This window comes from Amphibalanus amphitrite, unplaced genomic scaffold (assembly GCF_019059575.1).
Source record: "Amphibalanus amphitrite isolate SeventyFive unplaced genomic scaffold, NRLGWU_Aamphi_draft 000400F_arrow, whole genome shotgun sequence".
NCBI lineage: Eukaryota > Metazoa > Arthropoda > Thecostraca > Balanomorpha > Balanidae > Amphibalanus > Amphibalanus amphitrite.
Window position 1 is genome coordinate 50,020 of NW_024881894.1, and position 26,338 is coordinate 76,357.

Here is a 26,338-nt window from a genome sequence, read left to right on the forward strand (position 1 = left end):
AGTTCAAGCCAATGGATAGTGAAGCTGAACGAACCTTATTGCAATCTGGGGGGGGGGGGGGGGGAGAGGGGGTGCAACAAACGAGGCTTGGGAGCTCCAGCAGAGATTCAGGACTCTGAATCCTGCGATCCTAGTTCATTTCTCGACTATACCTTATGGGTACTAACGTATTGCAAGGTTATGTTTTCCAACTGAACAGAAACCAGTTGATGCACCAAATAATGTATTGATCCACTGTACCCCCCCCCCCCGCCCTAATAAAGTCAGTCGTCCCCTTCCACAACATTGGCCACCATTTTGGCGTGCTGCGCCACGAACTGGTCGGCCTGCTCGGGCCGCAGAGAGGCCACTGCCTGTCTGTACACGCCGGCGGCCAGCTCTGGCGAGCCGCGCTCCCGCTCGAACCGCACGTAGGCCATCCACAGGTCCAGCCGGTCGTCGCCCACGTGTCGGCACGCGGTGCGGTACACGTCCCGGAGCCGGGCCACGTCCACGGGCCGCTGGCGCTCCTCCAGCTCGGCCATGGCGGCGAACAGGTCGGCGTCCACGGGCGGCCGCAGCTGGTGCTCGGAGAACATGCGGCGCGCCGCCTCCAGGCCGTGCTGCTCGGCCAGCCAGCGCAGGTAGGCGGCCTTCAGAGGGCGCAGCACGGCCGCCGAGCGCACCGCCGCCGCGCCAAACACCCGCTCCACGTAGGTGGTGCGGTGCGCGGCCGCCCACTGCAGCACGCGCAGCCAGAGCGCGCCGCAGCCGGCGGCCGAGTCCGGCACGGCCACGGCGGCCGCCTCGAACGCCGCGCACACGCCGTCACCGTCCCCGGCGGCCGCCAGCACCTGCCGGGGGGCGGGGGTCAGAGGGACGTCATAAACGGACAGTGAGCAGTGGACCTACCCGGCGGCCGCCAGCACCTGCCGGGGGCGGGGGTCAGAGGGACGTCATAAACGGACAGTGAGCAGTGGACCTACCCGGCGGCCGCCAGCACCTGCCGGGGGCGGGGGTCAGAGGGACGTCATAAACGGACAGTGAGCAGTGGATCTACCCGGCGGCCGCCAGCACCTGCCGGGGGCGGGGGTCAGAGGGACATCATAAACGGACAGTGAGCAGTGGATCTACCCGGCGGCCGACAGGACCTGCCGGGGGGGGGGGGGGGTCAGAGGGACATCATAAACGGACAGTGAGCAGTGGACCAACCCAGCGGCCGACAGCACCTGTGGGGGGGGGGGGGCGGGGAGGGAAAAGTAATATAAAACACATTAGTAGCACTTCACCGAGTCTCCAAACCCAGTAAATATGCTGACAGCTGAATATTGACGAAAAGCGGTACCTAATAAGTGAAATGAACCCATATTTGATGCCCGCTAGAAAATAGTATTCGAAGATCAATAGATACTGGAGAGACCGCTCCCAGTCCGGTACCCACCTGTATGAGCCGCTCCTCAGCCCGGCACCCACCTGTATCAGCTGGTCCCAGAGCGGCACGGAGGCGCCGAACCGCTCTGTGCCAGCCCGCAGCGCGGCCGCCGCCCGCTCCGTCAGCCCCAGCTCGGCGTACAGAGCGGCCGCCTGCAGCAGCGCCCCCTCGGTGGCGGCGCCGGCCTCCAGCGCGCGCTCCAGCACCGCCTCCAGGCGCGGCAGCACCAGGTGCCGGTGGCGGGCGGCCGCGCGCGCCGCCTCCACCAGCGAGCTCACGTACAGTGGGTACAGGTCAGCGGCCGGCGCGGCCGACAGGCCCTCCTCGTACACGGCGCAGCACGCCTCCAGGCGGGCGCGCAGGCGGCCCGGCGCCCGGCCGCCGCTCAGCGCCTCGCGCGCCAGCGTGTCGTACGTCAGGGCGTGCTCGGGGAAACAGTCGCGCAGCTCGGCGCGCAGCTGGGCCTCGAGGCCGGCGGCGAACTCGAACGGCCGGCACTGGGCCAGCAGGGCGGCCAGCAGCCGGCACGGGTCCGCCTTGGGGTCCGCCTCCTGCAGACGCGCGATGGCCTGTCGGGCGACGACCATCGCCACGGCGCCCTGGAGCACCGGGTCAGAGCCCGGCCGGCTCCGTCTCCGCCTCTTCCTCTTGGGCTCGTCGCTGTCCTCCTCCTCCTCCTCTCCGCTCCCGCCGTCCTCGCCGCCACTGTCCTGCCCGTCACTGTCCGCCCCCTCTCCGTCCTCTCCCTCCCCGGCCGCGCCCTTCTCCGACACTCCCAGCAGGCTCTGCCGCTGACGCAGCACGTCCACGTACTGCAGCTCCATGCGGAAGTGGGCCGTCCACAGGGCCGCCGACTCGGGGTGCAGGCGCAGCGCGCGCAGGTACAGCCGGCGCGCCGTCTCCGGACTGTTGTTGTCCTCCATCTCGTACCGGGCCGCCGCCTCCCAGACGTCCGCGCGGTGCGCGTGCGTGCGCAGCAGGCGCTGGAACACGCGGCTGCCCTGCGCCAGCTGCTTCATCTGCCGACAAAAGTCCACGTGCGACAGGAAGAGCTGCACGTTGTCGCTAAACCGGATGGTGGCGATTCGGTACAGCTGGCAGATGCGGGTCACGATCTTGTGGTCGATGTCTGCCTGCTTGTGCTTGTAGCCGAGCCGCTCTCGGCGCTTCCAGATCAGCTGCAGGACGTTCTTCTCGTACTCAATGTAGCGTGTGTAGTCGTCCAGCGACTTCCGCTTGCGCTGCAGCCGGTACTCGAACTCCTTTCGCTTCTTGATGACTGCGCGCACCTCCGGTTTGGTGAAGAGCTGCACGCGCTCCAGCTGCTCGAGCTCCGGCAGCAGCTCCTCCAGCCGCTTCTGCACAAACTCAGCCATGGCTCAGCAGGCCCTGAAAAATGACAGCTGTTAGGATAGAATCGTATACACTGCACAGTACACAATCAATGTCACAACTGGACTGGTCCATCCCTTAGCTAAGTTATTTGAGCAGGATTTCATATAGCAAAATGCCGAATCTGAACCCCTCCTGGCTCCTGCACTCAACTGCTCATTGGTTCTCAACTTCTGATGAGAATGTATATCTAAACTAGCACAGAGACATTCTGTGCTCCACTTTAAGTAGGTGAGTGAAAGGGATCATCTGATCCCCATCCTTCTCACTTTTAATGGCTTAAAATTTAAGAATAAAGTTTCTCATCACACAGTATGTCAGGTCATGCACATTGCACAAGCTGTACAGTAGGTCTACTAAAAAAGTCCCCCGCTCCAGAGGCGGCCGGCCGGCCGAACCCCCGGATTCCAGCCCCGACTCTATTGCGCAGGCCGCGGCAGTGACACGGGTCAGGTCGCGGCGCCCGGCGAGTGGGTCAGTTGGCGGCGGCCGGCCGTGGAGTGAGGACGCCGTGTGTGGAGCGCAGAAATGCCGCAGTGCAGAGGAGGGGAAGATAGTGACTCTGCACGATGCCGGAAATGATGGCTTTGTGATCTAAATTAAACACCTGCACTGCAGTGCATATCCTCCCTTGCCCCATTCCTATTATATCATAATCCTCCAATAATCCGTAATGACCATTCAACGCAAGCAAGCAAACAAAACAACCCGTTTAGCGGCGACATCATCTCGGATAAAAAAGCGACAGTGATGATAAGAATTGACTTAGCGCGAGGGCAAATCAATGGGTATATATATATATATATATATATATATATATATATATATATATATATATATATATATATATATATATATATATATATATATATATATATATATCTATATCTATATCTATATCTATATATATCTATATCTATATATATATATATATATATATATATATATATATATATATATATATATATATATATCCCATCTAGCAAATTAAGATTGGGGATCTTGTCCAACAACTGTCAGCGGTCGTTCTAGACACAGATAAATGCTTTGTTTTCGGTCGCATCATTATCTGCAATAATTCGAAGCGAGGTTTAACCCTCGCCGGCCGAGAAGAAGGGGTGGATGCCGCCACCATGTATTTTTTTTTTGCGGTAGCTCAAAGCACACTGATGATAGAAGGCTGACATTTCATATGCCTTACGTTTGATTCAAGCCGGATCATTTGAAATCAACCACGTTTTCATGTCAGGTCACTTAACTATGACGTCAACCTCTGACGTAAACCTCAGCAGACTGCACGGTTGTCGGTTATAAAATGATGCAAATCCGTGATGCACTTAGTGTCATATAAGCATAATGGGAAGATATGGAAACTGTTAATTTGTCGTCGGAAATGACCTAGAACTATACCTCAAGCACATGAAATCGTGACTTCATACATTCTTGGCAAGGTTTAATGCTTCACTTTTGCATTGTTCACCTTGCGTGACGGAGTGCTCGTCAATAGGAGTGCTTCGTCAATAACTCCCGATCAAAATGAGCTAGCCAGTCGGGACAGCCATCAATGGACTATGCCTTGGGGCCCTTGACCTGCCCTAAGAGGTCACTGATATTTTAAAATGGGATAACAGTCGCTGCGTCACGTAACGACGCAAGCGCTCGTTTTTTTCCGCGAGGCTATAGCAGTTAGCTCAATTATAAGAGCTAAACATGGGGTTGGGGAATCGCTCCCTTCTCACTCACTATTTGGCCGGGATAGTGTTTGCAATTATTGTTAAAATCTAACATTTTAAGATTTCAAATAACTCATTTTTTCCCGCCCAAGTCTTTCAATTCAAGGTCATAACACCAGGTCACGTCAAGTGACCTTACCTCAAGGAAAGTTCCTGTGCTCATCATATCTAAATACATCGACTAACCGATCGCTTTAGAACCTTCAGCGATTTCAATGGGCAGCAGTAATACATATATGTATTTGAAACGTTTACTTTGCAAGTTTCACATTGCTGACAGAAAGGTCGGGTCAATTTTGAGATCGCTAAAGTCAATGGGAGAAAGTTGAAACTGCGCTTTTTTGGACGGAACACATCATAAACACTCTGAAAACATGTGGTGTCTTAATGAGATACAGTACTGAATGAGAAAGTTGTTTGTTTTGTTGGGAGCCATATTTTTGGGTCTGAGAAGGCCCTTGCAGAGCTATGACATAACTATGCTCTGGTGTAGTAATTTGGTAGTGCGAGCCAGCGACAGTGATCTGCGGAAGCGTCACTGTTCCCGTGGGACGATGGCCCTGTCGGGGCGGTCCAGCCGTCTCCCAACGGTCACCCGAAGAGGATTATGTGTCCTGGAGCCGACATCAACTACAGGTTGGCTGGTGGGGTGACCTCCAGTCCAGAGAGGGAAGCATGAAGACTAGGGGCGATGCGGATTGGTTTTTCCTGAGGATAGCGAGGACGGAAGGAATCTAGCACCCTTGACCCTTCCTTATACTGAATGTATCTCAGGCTGTTAAATCTCCTAAACGTTTTTTTTTTCTCGACATCGTCAAGGTGTCATTAATAAGAAAATGAAATCCGGGTGAATAAATTAAATATAGAAATTGTGGCCAACAGAACATTATCAGTTGCGTTCAACATACTCGTAAGCATGATCACACACCCAGCTTACACATGAGCCATGTAATAAATATTTTTGATAGAAATTTAAGTTATGAAATCATTTAAAGTGTTTGTAAAGTTCCACGATACGGAGCTAAAATCCTGCTATGCATCATGACCATTTCTGGTCAGGTCATGTCTTTGAACATAGGCCAAATTCTTCAAATGACCTTTAACCCTATTAGTGGCAGGGGGGGTTGTTTTTATCCACCCCTCAGGTTTTTCGGGAATATCTCCGAAACCGCTAAAGCTACGATGCTGAAATTTTCTGACTTTTCCTAAAACTAAATTGGGCACATTCCCTGAAAATTTCAAGTTCATAACTTTACCAGGGGCGGCTCCAGAGCACTGGGAATTGGGGGGTCCTATTCGTGAAGCGAGTCATTTGGGCGAAGATCACGATGCTGCACCAGTTTTACGAACAGTGAATGAAAGGTATCATGTGATAACATATACAGTTATTGTGCATCCTCTTTTGACACGTTTTTGCTATAATAGGCGGATCCAGGCGTCCAAAAAGGGGGGTTATGTTTTACCTCCCAACATAGGTGCCCTGACACCGCCTATGCATTACCAATACAATTTTAGTCGTTCTCTCATAAGAAAATTATAACATAACAAGACCATTACCACCCTTTTTAGAAACAGTACCAACAAAAACCTTATTTACTATACTTTTTGTGTACCCCCAATCTCAATGATCTGTATCCGCCTATGATTTTTGAAAATGCATATTTTTAGGATCCATGTGAATTCCTGGTTCATTCTCTATCGATCGGCAAAAGTTGCGTTAAGATTGGTTCAGAAACCTGGCCTTGATAAACAGTCTAAAATGTATCTGCAATTTGCCCGTTTTTACCCCCCTCTACCCCCCCCCCCCCTATTGACATTTTTTAATTTTTATTTTTTAGAAATGTAGATCACGTTGAGCGAAATCGAATGCCGTTTGAATTTTGAAAATCGGCCCGTTAGATCTCGAGATATCAAGGGGGGGTCGTAAACAGCCCTCCCCCCCCTGCCACTAATAGGGGGTAGCCAGGAGCCTGCCACTAATAGGGTTAAAGATCAACTTTTGATTCATTCGAAGCGTTTTGATAAGAGGAACACGAGGCTGGTAAAATTAATTTCATGCAAGTTTAGCTTAAAACTTTTAGTGTTTGTGGAAAAGCAATTGGTTTTCTCATAATACCGATGTTGGCAGTTGCTGTTATTTACGTGCTAGCCGTTGACCTTAATTAAATCTGACAATATTATTCAGACATAGCGGTAAACAAGCTGCTTGTTGTGTTAGGTTAGGCTCTTTCGGTTGATTTCAGAGTGGAAGGATGACAGGAATTAGGGGGAGACAGGGGGCCTGGGCGGGAGTCCTGGGCCTCATGCTCCGCTGGGGCCGAGCCCATCACGTGGGTTGGATTGCCCTGACACATGGATAGCCCTGGGCGGTCTTTCACGGCCCCGCGCTGCTGCATTGTTGCGGCGGTTGAGATGAATTCGGCTCCACGCTAGCTACGAGCTTCCGAGTCTGTTGATGTTTCCATGGAAACTGGAAACCCAATGCGCCGGTGTGCACAACGCACCCTATCCAAGCAAAATTTTAACATCGATGACCTCTGGTGACATGACCTCTGGCTCTGACCCGATCTAAAATTGGCTGAAGTATTTTTTCTTCTTTTTGCTACTTTTGACGCTACTTCGAATACCACTTAAATGCCCAAAGCTGAGTTATAAGAATGATGCTGAATCCCCATTTTCCCTCCAACAGGGCGTGAGAGTCTAGGCATTCCTGTGGGGCACGGGCTAACAATGACTATCTCATAATCATTGTGGCCATGAACATCTACTGCCATTCTTTAACACCGGTTTCGCTGCGCTGAGCGTTGGCCGTCCCGTTTGTTGGATTCTACAGCTGGCTGGCGGAAAGCGTTACCGGCCGCCCGTCCACCGCCCGCGGGCCGGACCGAGCGGTCCCGCTGACCCTACCTGACCTGAGCCCGGCGCGATATGGGACGGGCAGACGGGGGTTCGGCTCAGCGAAGGCAGCGCCCACTGGTGCTGGGGACTTTTTTAATAGACCTACTGTACACTGTACACTGTATAGGCTAATGGACAAATATGTGTAGGCATGGACAAATGTAGGAATTAGACCATCACAAATAAGCATCAAACTACCACATATTTAGCGGGTCCTGACCTCCTGACTCAGAAATCATTAAAGGCGTCCTGAAACATCTGTGTGGCCCTTCGGAGACCTATGTATAGGGTTATCAAATATCCATACACATGGGCCCTCAGAGAACATAGGCACCAGTGGGACTCTCAAAGGCCCGGCTGGGTCCCTCTGAAGCTAGCGTTGGATCCCTTCTTAGAGCTCAATGTAGTTCCTTTGGAGCGTGGCGTGAGGCACTCATGAGGCACTTGACTCACAGACATTTGACCAGAGTTGGGAAAGACCTCGAAGCTTTTGAGTCACGCTTCAGACGAAAATTTTGTGTCAGCATACACAATATGTGAAAATCGCCTGTAAAGTTTATTAGAGGACCAAGAAGGAACATGAATTGAATTAAAGCATTGACATCTGGGGCTGGATCCTTGAAGATTTAGGCAACTCCTACTCTAGCTAGAACTGCAGGCTCCGACCGGGTCCGACCTGACAGACATTCTCCTGTCCCGTAGCTCAGTTGGTAGAGCATTGGACTCCTGAGCTCTGTTCGGTCGCTGTTCTTTTATCAGTATGCTGTCGATTTTCCCATATAAGGTATTGCTCGCACTTCTTGGCCTCTCATTGGTCAAATGAATAGGCCACGTGAATTCGACCAATGAAGAGCCAAGAAACAGCAGCATGCTCGCAGCCTGCTGATAAAAAACTGCGACCGAACAGCACCCGGGTGGTGAGAACCCGAGTCGAGTCGCTCTGGCGCTCGATATTTGAGACTTCTGACGGAGATGGTCTGCGGTTGGTGGGAGCAGCCGCAGCCAATTGAAGTCAGTTGAGTGGGAAAAGAAAGGCCGTGTCCGGCTTTGAAGGGCACATTAAACTTAAGCAGCTGAATTCTCCCGTTATCCAGCATTGCGCGATCGGACGGTGGGGGTCGGGGGGTCTACGCGACAAGCTCTGCTTAAAGTGGGCTCCTGCTCAGTCAACCCGGCCACTCAAGTCTTTGAGCAAAATTTATTCAAATCATATAACTTAAATCTACCGGTCCCGAAGCTCAGTCAGTACAGCGTTGGACTCCGCGTGGTGAGAGCACGCGTCTCGGTTATAATAGTCCGGGTTCGAAGCGCGACGGGCGCTTGACGCTTATGAGTCTCCTGGCGGGTTATGGTTGCGGTTGGTGGCAGACCGCAGCCAGTCGAAGCGAGTGAGGGGACCGGCTGTACCTACGAGGCTATGTGCATACGTTAAACTTCGGACTCTAAATTCTGCCATAGACCCGGAATTGCATGATCGGAGGGTAGAGGGCAGGACATTAGCGTCGCCACGGGGGAGCAAGCGGGCAGCTTGCCCCCCCCCCCCCCACAACCTCCGATAGGACACCTTCTGAGATCGATACAGATCCAGTGAGATTTTGGGGTCAAGAAAAACGGGGGGGGGGGGTAGTTTTCTGTGGATGCCTGTGAGGTCGAACCAGGTCGGAGCCCGCGGTTCTACACAGAGAAGGAGTCGGAGTCACCAAAATCTCCGAGACTCTGACTCCAAACTTGCAAATGTCAATGCTTTGGTTTAATCCACGTTCTTAGCTGGTTCTTTATTACATTTTACAGCCGATTTTCAAGTGCTGGCACACAATTTTCGTTCAAAGCGTGACGCGAAATTTTCGGGGCCATGGCTCGGGTCTTTCCGAACTCTGGTCAAATGTCTGCGGCGGGTTCAAGTACCGTTCAGGTGCCGCATGGCTCATGAGCTTCTCACGCAGGCTCCTTAGGAAATCCAATGGGCTCTAAGAGGGGATCCCACGCAAGCTTCAGAGGGCCTCCGAACGAACTGGGAGTCCCGCTGGTGCCCATATTCTCTGAGAGTCCATGTAGGGATCTTTGATAATCTTATACGTAGACCTCAGAAGGGCCACACGGATCTTTGAGGATGCCTTCGAAAAATTACTGACAGCCTTAACTGCAGCCTCTGATAGGCGACAGCTCAGCCGAGCTCTTGAGACGACAGATCTTGCTGACCCCAAGCCGGCGTCCGGGGGGTCACGAACGACTGACGTGTGCCTCTGGAAGTCTCAAGTCCCAACTGTTTCTGATGTCTCAACCTAGGGTCCTTTGGATTTGACACAGACCCCGATGGTTCACAGTCACACTGTTATTTGAGGGCTCACCATCCTTGTCTTTTAGCACCCGCCGCCCACACTGGCGGCCACCTTTAGCTCAGAAAGCCCTTAACCCTCGCCCCGCTGGGGGCCAATTCGCCCCCCCCCCCCTGTGGTTTTTCCTGAATTTTCCCGCCAAATTTTCAGTACCTTCCCGGGCATCAATTTAACACATTCACACAAAATTTCAAGTCTTAGGTCACCTTAAGTCAGGAGTTATTGAGGTCAAACTGAGGTCATGTTCGAGCAAAAATGAACAAAAAACATTAAATCTTGAAACGTTCACAAAAGCTACAGTTACCAAGTAATTTCAAAGTTCTTTATATGGTCATGTAGACAAAAAACAGCGCTACAAAACTGCTATCTCGGATTTTCAAAATGTTGGGATTTTGACAAAAAAAAAATCAAAAATCTTTTTTTTAGAAAAACGCAAAAAAATCCGAATTTCGAAAAAAACGGAATATACTAGGAATATACTAGGAATATAGGGACTAGTATATGATAGTCCCTGCGCTCTGCTATATACCTATCAAATTTAAGATCGATACCTCCTTTTTAAGCCAAGTTATAGCAAAAAAAAAAACTGTTCAAAATTGATGACGTCATATTTTTGAACTCAATTTTTTGCCATTCTAGACCACGTAGCGCAAAACAAAACCACCATGAAACTCCCCGTGACGAGCTGCATCGAATCGATACCCATTTTATGCATCAACTTTGAAATTTGACCTAATTTGACCTGACCTTGATCTGACTTTCACCGGAACATAATGTAAACTGACCCCAAAGGCTGCCGGAACCACAAAATCGTATTTGGCATATAAAATGGACCATAAAACATGCATCACGTGATATTTTCATATTGTGACCCTCAGTGACCTGACTTCTGTGACCTGACCTGGTATCAGTGACCTCAAATAGCATAATATGTGTTTGACGAACGTTTCCCCATTGATGATTTTCAATGAAATGCATTTTACTCAATTTTACACACATTTCTTGAAATGCCTGTAAACGGTGAAAATTCGACATTTGGCCTGACCTGTGGCGTCATCAGTTTGACCTAGGTCAATTAAATTGGGTCACAAGGTAGTTCCCTGTTGGGGATATCCAACACCGTTTGGCGCTTGTCGCTATGTTGCATGGTTCTCGAGATCTTAAGAGGGGGCCAAATTGCCCCCCCGGCCCCCCAGCAGGGCGCGTTGCTCGGCAGACCCCAGCGGGGCGCGGGTTAAAGCCCCACACAAATGTTTGGGCCGCCGCCGATCTATGGGATCCTAAGCAGGCTTCTGAGACACCACCCTGACCTTCAGTGGCCCAAAATGGTCTGAGAATCCCAAGTCTACCTCTAAGGACTCCCTTGTCGCCATGCTGTGTGAAACCTTTGGATCCTAGACCATATTTGTTCGCGTTTTACAGCACTTACCTACAAACGAAAAGCGTGAGTGTGAACAAAACACTTTTTCTCACTAGAGCAAAGATAAATAACAATTCACTCTTCCAACATTCACTCTTTGCCGAATGCCTTCTTAGCTTCAATCGGTGTCAGTCCTTTTCACGTACCTAGCAACTCTGCCTGCGTTAATATAGGTTTTAGCAAGGCCATAGAACTCAGTTTTAGCAGGTTTTAGCAAGGTGGACCAATTAACTGGAGTGATTTCAACTTTTTATGGGTGAGGATCATGAGCGTCTGCACAGGGACCCCCTGGTTGGTTCGGCCATCGTACCCATTGAATTGCATTGCCTAGCGGGTGCCTACCTACATGCCAACTTTCAGCGCAATCGGCCCAGTAGTTACCAAGATATTGCAATTGTTACAAAACTGACACCTCTTCGTTTTGCACGTGGCACGTGCATAAGGGCCAAGGGGTCACCCACATGCATCAGGAATAGTCCAATACTTGGTAGAAGGAATGAAGCTACCCTACAAAAATTACCGCGCGTAAATCGGTCAAGTGGTTTGTAGCATGATGGACACAATAAGGAATGTGAGTAGCGTATGAGTCAGGCGCGCGGCGAGACTGAGCTGCGGGACGTGACCCGGTGACCCAGTGTGAGTCATCCGCCGCCGCCGCCGGACGTCGGGGCGGCCGGGTTACGCCCCCTGATCAGTTGCACTGGGGATGACGTATGACAATGTGATTGGCTAATGATGATGCGCGATGACGTGTGCGTGAGAGCTATGGTCTGGTTGGGAGTGTGATTGCTGGGCAGTTGGCTGAGAGGCTCGGAGGAGAGCGGAATATAGTTTTCTTGGTTACGTGGAAGCAGGAGTTCTAAATCGCTTCAAGCTATTTCGGCCATTCTCAGAACAATCAGTGCTTGTGACAATGTCTGACGTGGAAGAGGAGAGTGGTGCCGCGGTGGTCGATACCAATGCGGCGGAACCCGAACTTCCTGCACCTGCTTTCGATCTGCGGGCAATACCAGAGTTCGACGGTACCGGTGACGTCGTCAAATGGCTGGAGCAGGCGAAACAGCTGTGCGCCCTGAGACGCGTTTCCCTGGCCGCTGTTTTGCCGACGCGCCTGCGGGACCAGGCGTACGAAGTTTGGGCCAGCCTCTCCGAGACCGAGCAACGAGACGCTGAGATCGTCCGTGACAAGCTGCACAGCGCCTTTGCCATGGGACCGGACGCCGCAATGTCAGAGCTATATCGTCGACGTCTGGAGCCGGGTGAGTCTGTTGATGCTTACCTGGGCTCCATCAAACGTCTGATGTCTCTAATCGGCTATGTGTCCAGCACGGTCATGACGGCTCATTTCCTACAAGGCCTGCCAGCGGAAGTGCGGCTGACGGTACGAAACAGCGTTGGAGATGGCACGCTCACCCTGGAGCGAGCGGTCGCCATCGCCCGGTCGACGTTGGCGATAACTGCCAGGGAGAGAGCGGCTGCACCGGTGGCTGCCGTCCAACTGCCGCCACCATCGGTACAGCAACAGCGGGCGACCAGAGGAACTGCTCGCCGGCCACCGTTGCGGTGCTGGACCTGTGGCCAGATGGGCCACATCGCCCGGCTCTGCCCAAACGGACGTGGCGACGGCGCTACATCAGCGCCACGGGCTCCGCCGTCGCCAGCCGCCGCAACAGCCCGGGAACGCCCATCATCGCCATCACCGTGAATGGGCACAGGTGCCGAGCACTGGTCGACACGGGATGTAGTGAGACAGTGGTGTGGAAGGGCGTGGTGTCCCAATGGGAGCAGAGTGACACCAGTTTGGTGGCTGTCAACGACAGCCCAGTTCGGTGTTGTGGGCAGGCTGCGGTGAGCCTGGGTGTGCGCGGAACGACAGTGAATGTGCGGGCGGTCGTCGTACCGGCCCGGTTGTTAGGCGTGGACGTGTTGCTAGGTATGACAGGCATCGACGCTCTGCGTGGCGTAAGTGTGAGTGGGGGGTCTGTTCGCTTCGGGAGCGAAGACCCGGCTGCTACGGAGCAGCGTGAGGCCCCGCCGGAGCGGGAGGTGTGCCGAGCGGTCGGCACGGCTGCAGGCGTGCAGCGTGAGGCCCCGCCGGAGCGGGAGGTGTGCCGAGCGGTCGGCACGGCTGTGGGCGTGCAGCGTGAGGCTCCGCCGGAGCGGGAGGTGTGCCGAGCGGTCGGCACGGCTGCGGGCGTGCAGCGTGAGGCCCCGCCGGAGCGGGAGGCGTGCCGAGCGGTCGGCACGGCTGCGGGCGTGCAGCGTGAGGCGCCACCGGAGCGGGAGGCGTGCCGAGCGGTCGACATGGGGCCAGAGTTGAGGATCAACGAGACCGACTTCACGGCAGTGTTCGATGCCGGGGTGTGGACGGTTCGCTGGAAGTGGGCGGGCGGTGTGGACCCGCCACCGCTTCGCAACTCCACGGCTCAGTACGGCATACCGAGGGGTGCGCGAGAGAAATTCGATGCCGAGCTGTCATTGTGGATAAGTGAGGGCTGGCTACGTGAATATGACGAGACGGTGTGCGGTCCGGCACAGGGACTGCTCCCGTTAATGGCGGTAACTCAGGCGGCAAAGAACAAGGTGCGGCCGGTGCTTGATTATCGAGAGCTTAATCAACACCTGACGCCTCACACGGCTGACGCGGACGTCTGCGTGGAGGAGCTTCGACGATGGCGACGCCACGGCCGCCGGGTCGCGGTCCTCGACCTGAAGAAAGCTTTTCTTCAGCTCCGTGTGGACCCGGCCCTGTGGCCGTACCAGACGGTCATCGTGCGGGGGCGACGATACTGCCTCACGAGGGTCGGCTTTGGGCTTTCCATAGCGCCTCTGATCATGAAGTCGGTGGTCAGGGAGGTGCTCGCGCAGAACCCGAGGCTGGCTGAGGCGGTGCGGCCCTACGCCGATGATCTGCTGGTCAACGAAGCAGCCGTTTCAGCTGACGAGGTGGCCCAGCATTTTGCCCGTTTCGGACTCGAGTGTAAGCCGCCGGAGCGAGTTGCGAGCGGCGCACGCATGCTGGGCCTCCGTGTCGCCGAAAGTGACGGGCCGGCGCTCCAGTGGACCAGGGACGGAGGGTCACCCACGCAGCCTCCACCTGTGCTGACGCGACGAACTGTCTTCGCGTGGGCCGGCCAACTGACATCTCACGTGCCGGTCGCGGGCTGGCTACGGCCGGCCGCTGCGTGGATGAAGCGGACAGCCAACCGTCTCAGCCCGGACTGGGACACTCCGATCGTCAATGAGGAACTGCAACGCCAAGTGGATGAAGTGTCGCGAAGGGTGATAGCCTGTGACCCGGCATGCGGCCAGTGGTGTGTGACAGGGTCAAATGTCACCGTGTGGACTGACGCCAGCTCCATCGCTCGCGGCGTCGTCCTAGCCGACCCTGTCACAGACGCCATCATCGAGGATGCGTCCTGGCTACGGGCCGAAGCTGAGCGGGACGTTCACATCAACATCTCGGAGTTGGACGCCGCTCTCAACGGCGTCAATATGGCCCTGGCATGGGGCTTCCGTCGCCTGACGCTCCGGACGGACTCGGTGACTGTGCACCGCTGGCTGAGCGATGCGCTGTCGGGCAAGGCAAGGCTGCGCACCAAGGGGCAGTCCGAAATGCTTATCCGACGGCGCGTGGCTGTTTTCCGTCAGCTGGTCGCCGAGTACGAACTTGAGGTCACCATCGAACTGGTCGGCTCAGCTGCCAACCGCGCCGATGAGATGACGCGGGTGCCCAACGCCTGGCTACAGGCCGCCGATCGGCCGGCCGCCGACTCGCCCGACAAGTCACCACCGGCTGCTGTCGCAGCCATCACATCGAGTGCCTCGCCGGGCGACATCCGCGCCATACACGAGAACATTGGCCACCAGGGCGTGAGGAGGACGTTGTGGTACGCCCGACGGGAGCTGGGGGTGAGGCGCGTCACGAAGACGGCCGTGCGGGACGTGGTCAGGCGGTGTCAGACGTGCGCGTCGATTGACCCGGCTCCGGAACGCTGGCTTGGTGGGTCACTTGAGACGGAACGTACGTGGGATCGCCTGGCCATGGACGTCACCCACCTGCACGGCCACCCGTACCTGACGTTGGTGGACTGCGGGCCGTCGCGATACGCCATCTGGCGCCGGCTGCGCCGGTCGGGGGCTCTGGAGATCGTCCAGCATCTCGAGGACGTGTTTCTAGAGCGTGGAGCCCCGGCCGAAATACTCACGGACAATGCGACGGAGTTCCGCGGCCGGGCTATGATGGCGCTCGCGGCCCGCTGGGACGTGGCGATGCGATTCCGCGCCGCCTATGAGCCCGGCGGTAACGGCGTTGTAGAACGCCATCACCGGACCATCAAAGTGATGGTGGCCCGGCAGGCCTGCTCCGTCGCTGAGGCAGTCCACCGCTACAACGTGACACCTAAAGATGGCAGCGACCCGGCAACAGCTCCGATCAACGAGGTGTTCCGACACCCTGGCCGCGACGTTGACGTGACGCCCCGCGGACGAACAAATGGACAACAGTGCGACGCCCTGCCGCTGAAAACACCAGGTGTGTACCAGGTGGGGGACAAAGTGTGGGTCCGGCGGCGGGGCGACCGATGTTTTGTGAAATCGGACGAGGGAACTGTGACAGGCGTCGTGTCGGCTCAAACAGTCGAAGTCGACAATGTGCCGCGTCATGTGCGCAATCTCCGCCACCGTTTGACCATGACTGATGCCCCGAGACCGGTGACTGTGCACGCCCCGACGGCGGAGCGGTGCGAGGACAGTGACAATGAATGTGATGGCATGTATATGGCAACACCTCCGACTGATGTAACGGAGACACACACGCGGCCGCCGACCGTCGATCAGACCGCGAGGGTCGATCCACCGACCCAGTCTGAGGTGTCTACGGAATGGAGCGAGCCAATAGACGGCGAATTGTCCGAGGGAGAATCACCCGCGACCGTTACATTGCGACGCAGCGTACGTGAGCGACGGGAACCAGACAGATATGGTATTGTTGTGACGGGGGATGTACTTGATGAGTTGAGTGAATGACATGATGTGTGATGTGGTTCTTTAGAACCAGGGGGTGATGTAGCATGATGGACACAATAAGGAATGTGAGTAGCGTATGAGTCAGGCGCGCGGCGAGACTGAGCTGCGGGACGTGACCCGGTGACCCAGTGTGAGTCATCCGCCGCCGCCGCCGGACGTCGGGGCGGCCGGGTTACGCCCCCTGATCAGTTGCACTGGGGATGACGTATGACAATGTGATTGGCTAATGATGATGCGCGATGACGTGTGCGTGAGAGCTATGGTCTGGTTGGGAGTGTGATTGCTGGGCAGTTGGCTGAGAGGCTCGGAGGAGAGCGGAATATAGTTTTCTTGGTTACGTGGAAGCAGGAGTTCTAAATCGCTTCATGGTTGATGAGATATAAGCCTTGCAAAAGCGTCCGCACGGCCGGCCGCTCATACTCATACTCATAAATTTCCGATAATCTAGGAAAAGACTATGCTCGTTTCGCTCGCTCCGTAATGAGTGAGCAGCAGCTGCAGAAGCCAGAAATGCAGGATTTTACACACACAAATTATTTTGCCCACGACCCACAATATCTGGCAATTCCTATAGGACAAGAACAACACAGCAAGTTCCGGTTAGTGGGGGCTCCGTCCTTGCAGGGCCCATTTCCATTCAAAAGGTTCAGAGTTCAGACTATATTTATTTAAAAAACTAGGTACCCTATTTTCCCAGCCCCAAAATCTCATCAGATTTCTATCATGATCAATCTCAGAGAGTGCCCACTCTGAGATGGGAGGGGCCAATTTGCCCCACTTTGACTTGCCCCTTGGGGAAGCTAATGCACTGAGGGTTGAGATTTGTAACAGGTAGATATTCATCCTTCAGCCTCATCAAATTGTATGTAATGCTTACCTTTTTGTAGTGAAATACCACTGCAACCTGAAACAAAGCCAAACCCTTCATTTAGCAATTATTATGTTGAAGGAAAACCTATGCAATAGATAACTCATCAGAGATCAAAGTGTATTGATCATATTGGGGAGATCAAGGGGAATTCCCAATCTCATACCCTTCAAGCGATTTTCTGTCATCATAACAAGCTACCGATATTGAAACATAGGTAGCCTTGACATCCGGGGCGCAATCTGACCAATGCTGAGAATAGAAGTCAAAGTTGGCGTCAATGGCCAGAGCTAACCGCAATAATATGAAATGTTCCTATGCATTTTAGTTCCATCAACCAAATCTCACCATATGTGTTAAATGGTGTGGATTGTTATGAATGTTGCCTGAACGAAGGAATGTTGAATGGTTATGAACGTCACCAAATGTCATTATCATTCACAGCATTTGGTAACAGGGTATATTTTGGTAAGATTCAGCTCAGTACACTTGTTCAAGAACAGCCCAAGCTTTGAGAAACTGAGTTCATTTGATGAATGGATGAATGTAAATCTGAGCCAAGTCTGGGTAACTGGTGATTATCCCAACTTCATCCCAACTAGGAGCCCAACTGCAAGTGGAAGATACGAAAGAAGAATACAAATGAAAAACAGTTGATAAGAAGTGCTTGTTCATCTTTATCACTCACCAACAAGCAATATATCAACCTACTTTCATCCAACTCAAATAATCACAAAAAAATGATGCATCACGCAAGTGTACACGTGCTTTTTTCGCGTCACTTTGGTAACTGGTTCGCTAGAAACGCCGCAGTATATAAGCACATTTATTTTACTGCAAAATACCTTACAACAGCAAAATATACGCAAAGGAGATATCGTAAGTGTAAGTGCAGACGGCTCCTTCCAATCCATTCCCTTCTGTTCTATCTCTCATCCCATGTCCAACATGTCCAGCTGGTGGCGACCTCTACATTGTAGCCACGAGCTGTTGGTTGGTTCTGGTTGCTAGTTTACTTTCTAGATGGCGCTGCTAGTGACGTTGTGGAATGGATAGTGGTGAACGGTGTAGAGTGAATTTTCGGACATGTTTTCATTCGGTCATCTCTAAGTCGCTGATGTGTCAAGAAGGATGAGAGGGACACGTGAGAGAGCATTGTTGTTTCGCATTCTCGTAGTTGGAAAGGAAACAGATCTCGGTAAGCATTATGTTTATCATTTTGCATGTGTAATTATACCGTCGGCGTGCCTTAGATGAGCCAGATGAATGTTAAACATGTCAAGGCCGTGCTGAAATACCATAATTATTTTTGTGGCATATATGGCGCACTTGCCAGATATTATTGTGAAGTGGAAATTAGTTGTATCTGTTATTATGCGAAAACATATGATATATTCGTTGTGGTGGGGGCGCTACTGGCTCGTTGTTGGTTGAGGCGAGCCACTGATTGTTTTTTGTTTGCGTGTTCGGTACAGATACAAAGCGTCTGACCACCGAGTGAAGCTGAGACAAATACATCACCGATGGCGGACCGGTCATGAGACTGTTATACACTGGAGGAGGCTACGAGGACGTGGGGCAACAATAGTATCGAGATCTTCTTCAGAAAGCTGACAGCTGCGGCAGTTCTGCATGGGCTGTGAGAGCATCCATGGCCTCTCGGATCCTGCTTGCGGCTGCAGTCTGCACATCTTGGGACGGAGCAGCAGCGCCAGCTGAGGCCTGAGAGAGCTGCTGTCGGAGTCTGGTGTTCATCTCCAGTAACAGATGAGGTGATGAACACTGATCAAAGAGTGATCTAGTTGGTTTTTTAATACTGAGAAACATTGTTTGTGTGCTGTCCCAGTAGAGTAAGCTGATTGGATATTGTGTTGGTGCAGCTTTAAGGATCCCGTTGTGCTGCGTTTTGTGTTTGCATTTGTTATTTTAAGGTCTCAGAGTGCAAATGCTGTGGTAGAAGCTAGTTGTGCTGAGATTCTGCACACTACCCAGATGACTGTTTGAAATTGCCTCCCTAATTTGTCCCTTGCCGAACTTTGATTGCTTCCCATCATCTTGTGTGATAACCCAGCCCCTTTTGACTGGCATAACCCTGACATTCATTGACCTGAGCTCACTGATACCCCTGCCGTCTCTCCCTGGGTTACTGATACCAGCCTTGATACCCTCACCTCGGAGATGAACATTGACGAACTGCAAAAGGAAGAGCTCAAGAGTGAACTGAGCAAGAGAGGAGAGGACGTTAGAGGAACCAAAGCTGTCCTGAAGGAAAGGCTACAGCAAGTCCTGAAAGAAGAAGCCATGGATGGTGGGAAGCCCCCAGAAATCGAGAAAAAGAAGGAAGACATCAAAGAGGATGATGAAAACTCCACAAGCTCAAGCTCAAAACCAGCATCAAGTGCGCGGACTTCAGCGAGCATACGCTCAGAGAGAGCAATAGAAAAAGCCAAGCACGCGGGTCTGCTGGCGAAGAAGCGGGCTCTGCTGAAGAAGCACCAAATAGAAGCTCAAGAGGCGCAACTGAGAAAAATGAAAGAGGAACTCGAACTTCAGGCAGAGATCGATGAGTGTGCAGCAAAGGAAGAAGTTCTTGGCCGGTACGAAGATGCAGTGATTCAAGATGACAATAAAGTAATGTCTCTACAAGAAGACCTCAAGGACAAGGAACGCAGAGATCCGGTTACAGCTACAGGAGAAGAGACAAGGTGGCCAAGAGCGACCAAGAAGAAAAACAGAGAGCCCAGAGTAGCTGCAGACGAAGTTGAAAACGGTTCAACGCCAGGTGCGGAGCCTCATGTTGAGGTCAGAGCCTCATCGGCCAGTGCAGATCTACAGCTCATGAAAAGGATAAATCTGCCCGAACTGAAGTTGAGTACGTTTGATGGTAAGGCTGAAGCTTTCAAACCATTCATGAGAGCGTTTGAAACCAATATCGCGTCGAAACTAAATGATGAGTTTGAAAAACTGATGTATCTCATGCAAATGACAAGTGGTAAGGTGCGTGAGATTGTATCCACGTGTGTCCATCTGCCTCCAGACAGGGGATACCAGGAAGCGGTCAATCTGTTGAACCGAAGGTACAGCAACAACACGCAGACTGTGTCGAGTCTGATTGAAGGCCTGGTAAATCACCCAAGTATCAAGCCTGATGACGTTGATGCGTTGGACATGTTCAGCATCCATCTCCGTGGAGCGTACAACGCTCTGCAGACCATCCCAGGTGGCATCTCTGATGTTGGTCCGAAGACCATTGGACGAATAGTAGAGAAACTTCCATTCGGAATGATGGACAGATGGCGCAGGGAAGCTGATCGCATTGAACATGCCGAGAAGAAAACAGCAGAGCTCAAGAACTTGGTTGATCTAGTCGAACAAGAGGCTAGAGTCGCAAGGCATCCAGTCTATGGCAGGCAAGCGTTGAGCACACAGAGAAAAGATGCGAAGGTGACACCTACGAAGCACCTGAAAACCATGACTGGAAGTGTCAGGACTGATGCTGCTCTAGCCAAGAGGTGCAGGTACTGTAACGGGGACCACACGACCGACGTCTGTAAGGAACTGGCTCGGAAGTCCGATCCCGAAAAGAAGACGTTCGTCATGCAGAAGGGCCTCTGTTTCTCATGCCTCGAGTTCGGTCACAGGGCAAATGACTGCAAGCTCAGGGCGACGTGTCAGACCTGTAAGAAACGACACCCAACCGCTCTACACAGGATCACAAGCTCGACATCAAGCTCTACCGAGACCGTCACTACTGGCCACATCGCCTCCAATCGTGTCGCTGGTGGCGCCAAGCTTCAGGCCGTACGGGTCACGGTCAAATACAAAGGAGCCGCTACATCAACACTAGCTTTCCTCGACTCCGGAAGCACCCATTCGTTTGTTTCACAGGATCTGGTGAGAAAACTCGGCATGACACCACAGCAGAAGACTTCAGTCATCTTGTCTACAGTAAGAGATGAGTCGAAGCTGGAGAGCAGCCTGGTGACACAGGTGTGCATCGAGGACCTTCAAGGCGAGCACACCATGGAGCTGCCTCCGATGTACATGCTGAACAAGATATCGATCAGCCCGGAAGATCTCCCATCTGAAGAAGATTTGCAGATGTGGTCTTACCTATCAGAAAATGGAGTGAAGTTGGAGAAAGTTGACCCTGACTGTGAAGTGGGCCTCCTGATCGGGAACAACGCAGCAGCTGTTATGGAACCCATGCAAGTAGTTCAAGCTGTAGATGGTGGACCATATGCCGTACTGACGAGATACGGCTGGATACTGGGAGGAGTGAAGAAGGAGGGCAGGACGTGCCATCTGAATCGCATCAGTGTGCACATGGACACAGACAACTGGTTTGAGAACCAAGCCGACACGAGGAAAGGACTGTCCGTAGAGGATATCCAATGGTGTGCCCTGATGGAAACAGGCTGTGTGAAAAAACCTCATGGATATGAAATCAAAATGCCTTTCCGAGAGAACGGAACGCTGCTGGGTAACAACCGAGAGCAATCAGAGAAGCGACTGGAGTCGCTGAAGAAGAGGTTTGAGAAGGAAGAAGTGTACGCCGCGGAGTACACAGCCCAGATGGCGGACTTGCTACAACGAGGGTACATCGAGGAAGCTCCGGAAACATCGGAAGAAACCGGCAAGTGGTACCTACCACACTTCGGTGTTCGAAACCCGGCAAAGAAGAAGGTGAGAGTGGTCTTCGACTGTGCAGCGAAACACAACGGGATATCGCTAAACGACAACCTGCTGCAGGGCCCCGACCTTACGAATTCCGTCTTTGATGTCCTTGTACGTTTTCGTGAACATCCGTATGCCTTTACCGGTGACATAGAGGCTATGTTCATGCAGGTGGAAGTTCCAGAGTACCAGAGAGACTACCTACGCTTCCTGTGGTGGGCAGACGGGGACGTGTCGGCGCCACCGAAGGAATACCGAAACACACGGCATCTCTTCGGTGCGAAGTCCTCTCCGAGTTGTGCGAATTTGGCGCTCCACATGACAGCCGACGACCATGGTGGCGGAAAACCGGAGGCTTGCAACACCATCCGACAGAACTTTTACGTCGACGACGTATTGAGATCGGTCAGGAGCGAAGAGGCCGCCGTCAGCCTGGTGAAGGACTTGAAGGACGTGTGCGCATCAGGAGGTTTTAACCTCACCAAGTTCAACAGCAACAGCGCAAGGGTGCTGGAGTCTGTTGCCAGTGAAGACCGAGCCAGAGAGGTGAAGAAGTTTGAGCTGGACGCAGATGTTCATCCTGTTGAGCGCACCCTTGGAGTCCTCTGGGACACGAGGTCGGACACCTTCGGGTTTCAGATCGACGTGGACAAATTGAAGAGGAAGCCGGTTACGAAGCGAGGCATGCTATCAGTAGCAGCTTCATGCTACGATCCCCTGGGCCTGGTGGCGCCGTGCATCGTAAAAGGAAGAGCATTCATTCAGGAGCTGTTCCGCCTGAAGGTCCCCTGGGACGCACGTGTGCCTGACATGATCAGAGAGCGATGGGAGCGTTGGCTCCATGGTCTGAGACATCTCAAAGACTTCGGTGTCCCGAGATGTTTGTCTCCCAGAGGTGCAGAGCGAGCTCAGATCGAACTTCATCATTTTGCAGACGCCAGCACGAAGGCCTACGGCACCGCTTCGTACATGCGCACCGTTTACGTGGACGGAAGTATCCACTGTGCACTTCTGACGAGTAAGGCACGCCTCGTTCCTCTGAAGTCAATCAGTGTCCCCCGGTTGGAACTGACTGCTGCTAAGTTGGCCGTGCAGGTCGGTCAAGAGCTGAGCCGCGCCCTGAGCGTCGAAGTCGCCAACTTCTACTGGACGGATAGCACCACGGTGCTAAAGTATATCCAGAACGTGACAACGAGGTTTCACGTGTTTGTGTCAAACAGGCTCGCGGTCATCCACGACGGTTCATCGGTGGAGCAATGGAAGTACGTGCCAACAGAGTTGAATCCGGCCGACCTCGTGTCCCGCGGCACTGATGCTTCCAGTCTGTCTGACAGTGAGCTCTGGAAGCAGGGTCCTGCCTACCTGTGGCGCACCAGTGATGAATGGCCGACGTGTCCCGAGAATATGAGACTCGAGAAGACAGACCCAGAGGTGAAGACAAGTGCATCAGCTGTCTTCTCGGCTGCGACGACAGCTAACACTGGGACGAGAGACGTGACACCGAGAGAAACAACCGCTTCAGCAACAGTCTCTGAATGCTCAGAGGCACCAAGGAAATCTCCTGTGGAAAAACTGGTGGATCACTACGGATCTTGGAAGCGCCTAGTGCGCGCGGTGGCGCTGCTGCGCCGAGTGTTCGCCGTACTCAAGGAGAAGTCTCGAGAAAAGGCAGCACGAGATGACAGGGAATGCCATTCATCGGCCTCACGAACGGCCCTGACTCCGGGTGATCTGAGTGAGGCTGTACTGTGCATCGTGAGAGACGCACAGAGGAGACACTTCGGTACAGAACTCTGTGAACTTCGCGCAGGAAAAGAGGTTCGTCCGTCAAACCGTCTGATACGTTTGAGCCCTTTCTTGAAAGATGATGTCGTAAGAGTAGGAGGCCGGCTTAGAAACTCACACCTGTGCAGAGCAACGAAGCACCCTCCGATACTCCCGAATAGGGACCGGCTGGTGGAACTTCCTATTCAAGACGTGCACCAGAGAGCTGGGCATGAGGGTAGGCAGCATGTTCTAGCCGATCTTGGTCGGGAGTACTGGATACTGGGCGCCAACTCTGCCGTTCGTCGAACCCTGAGTCGCTGCGTCAGCTGCCGTCGGCGACAGAGGCCTCCTGAGAGTCAGCGCATGGCAGATCTGCCTGAAGACCGAGTGCGGGAGGGCGAGAAGCCGTTCAGCAGTACCGGCGTGGACTATTTCGGTCCTTTCTTTGTGAAGAGAGGGAGGGGACAGATCAAGAAGTACGGCGTAATCTTTACCTGTCTCGTCGTGCGAGCCATTCACATAGAGGTCGCTGAAAGTCTGACCACAGACTCCTTCTTGTGCGCGCTGCGAAGATTCGTAGCTCGCAGGGGCACTGTGCGCCTTCTGCGCTCTGACCAAGGCACAAATTTCATAGGAGCCGAGCGAGAGCTGCGAGACGAGCTCTCGAAACTCTTGCAGAAGGGAGAAGAGATCAGAAGAGCGGCTCTGGAAATGAACATCGAATGGCGTTTTAATCCCCCTCACGCATCGCACTGCGGAGGCCCGTGGGAACGGCAGATACGTACTGTAAGGAAGATCCTCGGAGCTCTGCTGACACAGCAGTCATTCACTGATGAAACCCTTCACACTCTGCTGTGCGAGGCAGAATGTATCATGAATAACCGTCCCTTGTTTCCAGTCAGCGCTGATCCCAGAGATGATCTGCCGATCACGCCAAACCATCTGCTTCACACGAGTTGTGTGACACTCCCTCCCTCTGACTCACCTGTCGAGTGCGACCTTGTGGGTAAGAAGCAGTGGAAGCAGGCGGCTTACCTGGCTGAGATATTCTGGCGCCGGTGGCGCAGAGAGTATTTACCGTTCCTGCAGCAGAGACCTGGGCCCAACACGCGGAGCAAAGCCAACGTGAAGAGAGGAGACGTAGTACTCCTAGTAGACGAGTCTGTGCCTCGGGGAGTTTGGCCAATGGGACGAGTAGAAGAAGCCATACCGAGCACCGACGGACGGGTGCGCTCGGTGCGGGTCCTCGCGCGCGGCACCATCTACCACCGGCCAGTCAACAAGATCGTCAAGATCGTTGGAGGAGAAGAGTGAAGTGAAGTGCTGTTTGAAGCGATAGAAGAGCATTGGAAGAGCGCGTGCATGAACTGGTGTCAAGCAAGCTGCTTTTTTCGTTTGAAATAAAAATAAGAGTTTTGATGCGCAGATGGCGTCATCAAAAAGGGGAGGGTGTAAGTGCAGACGGCTCCTTCCAATCCATTCCCTTCTGTTCTATCTCTCATCCCATGTCCAACATGTCCAGCTGGTGGCGACCTCTACATTGTAGCCACGAGCTGTTGGTTGGTTCTGGTTGCTAGTTTACTTTCTAGATGGCGCTGCTAGTGACGTTGTGGAATGGATAGTGGTGAACGGTGTAGAGTGAATTTTCGGACATGTTTTCATTCGGTCATCTCTAAGTCGCTGATGTGTCAAGAAGGATGAGAGGGACACGTGAGAGAGCATTGTTGTTTCGCATTCTCGTAGTTGGAAAGGAAACAGATCTCGGTAAGCATTATGTTTATCATTTTGCATGTGTAATTATACCGTCGGCGTGCCTTAGATGAGCCAGATGAATGTTAAACATGTCAAAGGCCGTGCTGAAATACCATAATTATTTTTGTGGCATATATGGCGCACTTGCCAGATATTATTGTGAAGTGGAAATTAGTTGTATCTGTTATTATGCGAAAACATATGATATATTCGTTGTGGTGGGGGCGCTACTGGCTCGTTGTTGGTTGAGGCGAGCCACTGATTGTTTTTTGTTTGCGTGTTCGGTACAGATACAAAGCGTCTGACCACCGAGTGAAGCTGAGACAAATACATCACCGATGGCGGACCGGTCATGAGACTGTTATACACTGGAGGAGGCTACGAGGACGTGGGGCAACAATAGTAAGAGTTAGAAAAAAATAGTGACATTGAAATAAAGACCAAGACAAAGGTTTTACGGAAGTCGGCGTAAATCACATTCAAAGCGTAATGTCCTTAAAAATGAGAAGCAGTGGTTATATTATCCAATATTATCCAATCGATCCAATCTAACGCTATACAATGGACATTGAAATATTAGACAAGCCAAGCTTGCTAATCTAGTGCGTTTGAATGACCTCCTGTAGTCCTGTGACTCTACGTACAGCCTTCTGCACACTGCGTGGTGGGTATTCTTTTTTCGACAAATCCGATAATAACTCGAAGACCGTGATAAGCCCAATCTATTTCTAAGGTGCGGGGTCTCGCGCGTATTGCTGTTACGATTTCCGAGTGACAGCATAGTATTAGTTATTATCGGTTGTTTGGTCGAAAAAGAATACCTACCACGCAGTGTGCAGAGGGCTGTGCAGTGTGCGATGTACAGCCCTCTGCAAACTGCGTGATAGGTATTCTTTTTTCGACAAAACGCGAATACTATGCTATTGGCCACTCGGAAAACGTAACAGCAAGACGTGCGAGACTCCACACCTTAGATTGGGCTTATTTTGGTATACATTTTCCAGCTAGTTTGGCAACAATACAAGAAAGTTTATATCTGCCCCCAAAACAAACTTT

At 52.7% G+C, this 26,338-nt stretch overlaps 3 protein-coding genes across 6 annotated transcripts; 2 read left to right on the top strand and 1 right to left on the bottom strand.

Moving 5' to 3' along the window:
• Positions 1–206: 206 nt before the first annotated feature.
• Positions 207–17,977, bottom strand: LOC122390546 (U3 small nucleolar RNA-associated protein 6 homolog). 3 transcript variants are annotated; one of them, XM_043383609.1, is made up of 4 exons: positions 17,798–17,977; positions 17,096–17,122; positions 1,453–2,800; positions 207–833 (listed from the first exon to the last, which is right to left on the bottom strand). In XM_043383609.1, exons 3-4 carry the CDS (start codon positions 2,785–2,787, stop codon positions 264–266), a joined length of 1,905 nt encoding a protein of 634 aa, XP_043239544.1. In that variant the 5' UTR covers positions 2,788–2,800; positions 17,096–17,122; positions 17,798–17,977; the 3' UTR covers positions 207–263. The 3 variants fall into 3 exon arrangements, with proteins under 3 accessions (XP_043239544.1, XP_043239543.1, XP_043239545.1); XM_043383608.1 differs by having other exon boundaries at positions 17,775–17,977; XM_043383610.1 differs by lacking the exons at positions 17,096–17,122; positions 17,798–17,977 and adding an exon at positions 11,200–11,287.
• LOC122390545 lies at positions 12,465–16,562 on the top strand. The gene is made up of 2 exons (XM_043383606.1): positions 12,465–13,236; positions 13,357–16,562. Exons 1-2 carry the CDS (start codon positions 13,126–13,128, stop codon positions 16,216–16,218), a joined length of 2,973 nt encoding a protein of 990 aa, XP_043239541.1. The 5' UTR covers positions 12,465–13,125; the 3' UTR covers positions 16,219–16,562.
• A 137-nt stretch (positions 17,978–18,114) lies between the features above and the next one.
• On the top strand, positions 18,115–25,633 carry LOC122390544. Of its 2 annotated transcripts, XR_006258175.1 has the most exons (3): positions 18,115–18,284; positions 18,562–18,858; positions 25,573–25,633. XR_006258175.1 is itself a non-coding variant. In XM_043383605.1 (2 exons), the coding sequence occupies exon 1, from the start codon at positions 19,265–19,267 to the stop codon at positions 24,842–24,844; it is 5,580 nt and encodes a 1,859-aa protein (XP_043239540.1). In that variant the 5' UTR covers positions 19,006–19,264; the 3' UTR covers positions 24,845–25,294; positions 25,573–25,633. The 2 variants fall into 2 exon arrangements, 1 of the variants encoding a protein (XP_043239540.1); XM_043383605.1 differs by lacking the exons at positions 18,115–18,284; positions 18,562–18,858 and adding an exon at positions 19,006–25,294.
• Positions 25,634–26,338: the final 705 nt, after the last annotated feature.

What these genes read in the sequence shown, in the direction of transcription:
- LOC122390546 (XM_043383609.1), bottom strand. Translation starts at nt 2,787, where the DNA reads ATGGCTGAGTTTGTGCAGAAGCGGCTGGAGGAGCTGCTGCCGGAGCTC. An exon ending in TCTGGGACCAGCTGATACAG is followed by an intron (nt 834 to 1,452) that starts GTGGGTGCCGGG and finishes GCCCCCCGGCAG; the next exon opens with GTGCTGGCGGCCGCCGGGGA.
- LOC122390545 (XM_043383606.1), top strand. Translation starts at nt 13,126, where the DNA reads ATGACAGGCATCGACGCTCTGCGTGGCGTAAGTGTGAGTGGGGGGTCT. An exon ending in AGGCCCCGCCGGAGCGGGAG is followed by an intron (nt 13,237 to 13,356) that starts GTGTGCCGAGCG and finishes CCGGAGCGGGAG; the next exon opens with GTGTGCCGAGCGGTCGGCAC.
- LOC122390544 (XM_043383605.1), top strand. Translation starts at nt 19,265, where the DNA reads ATGAACATTGACGAACTGCAAAAGGAAGAGCTCAAGAGTGAACTGAGC.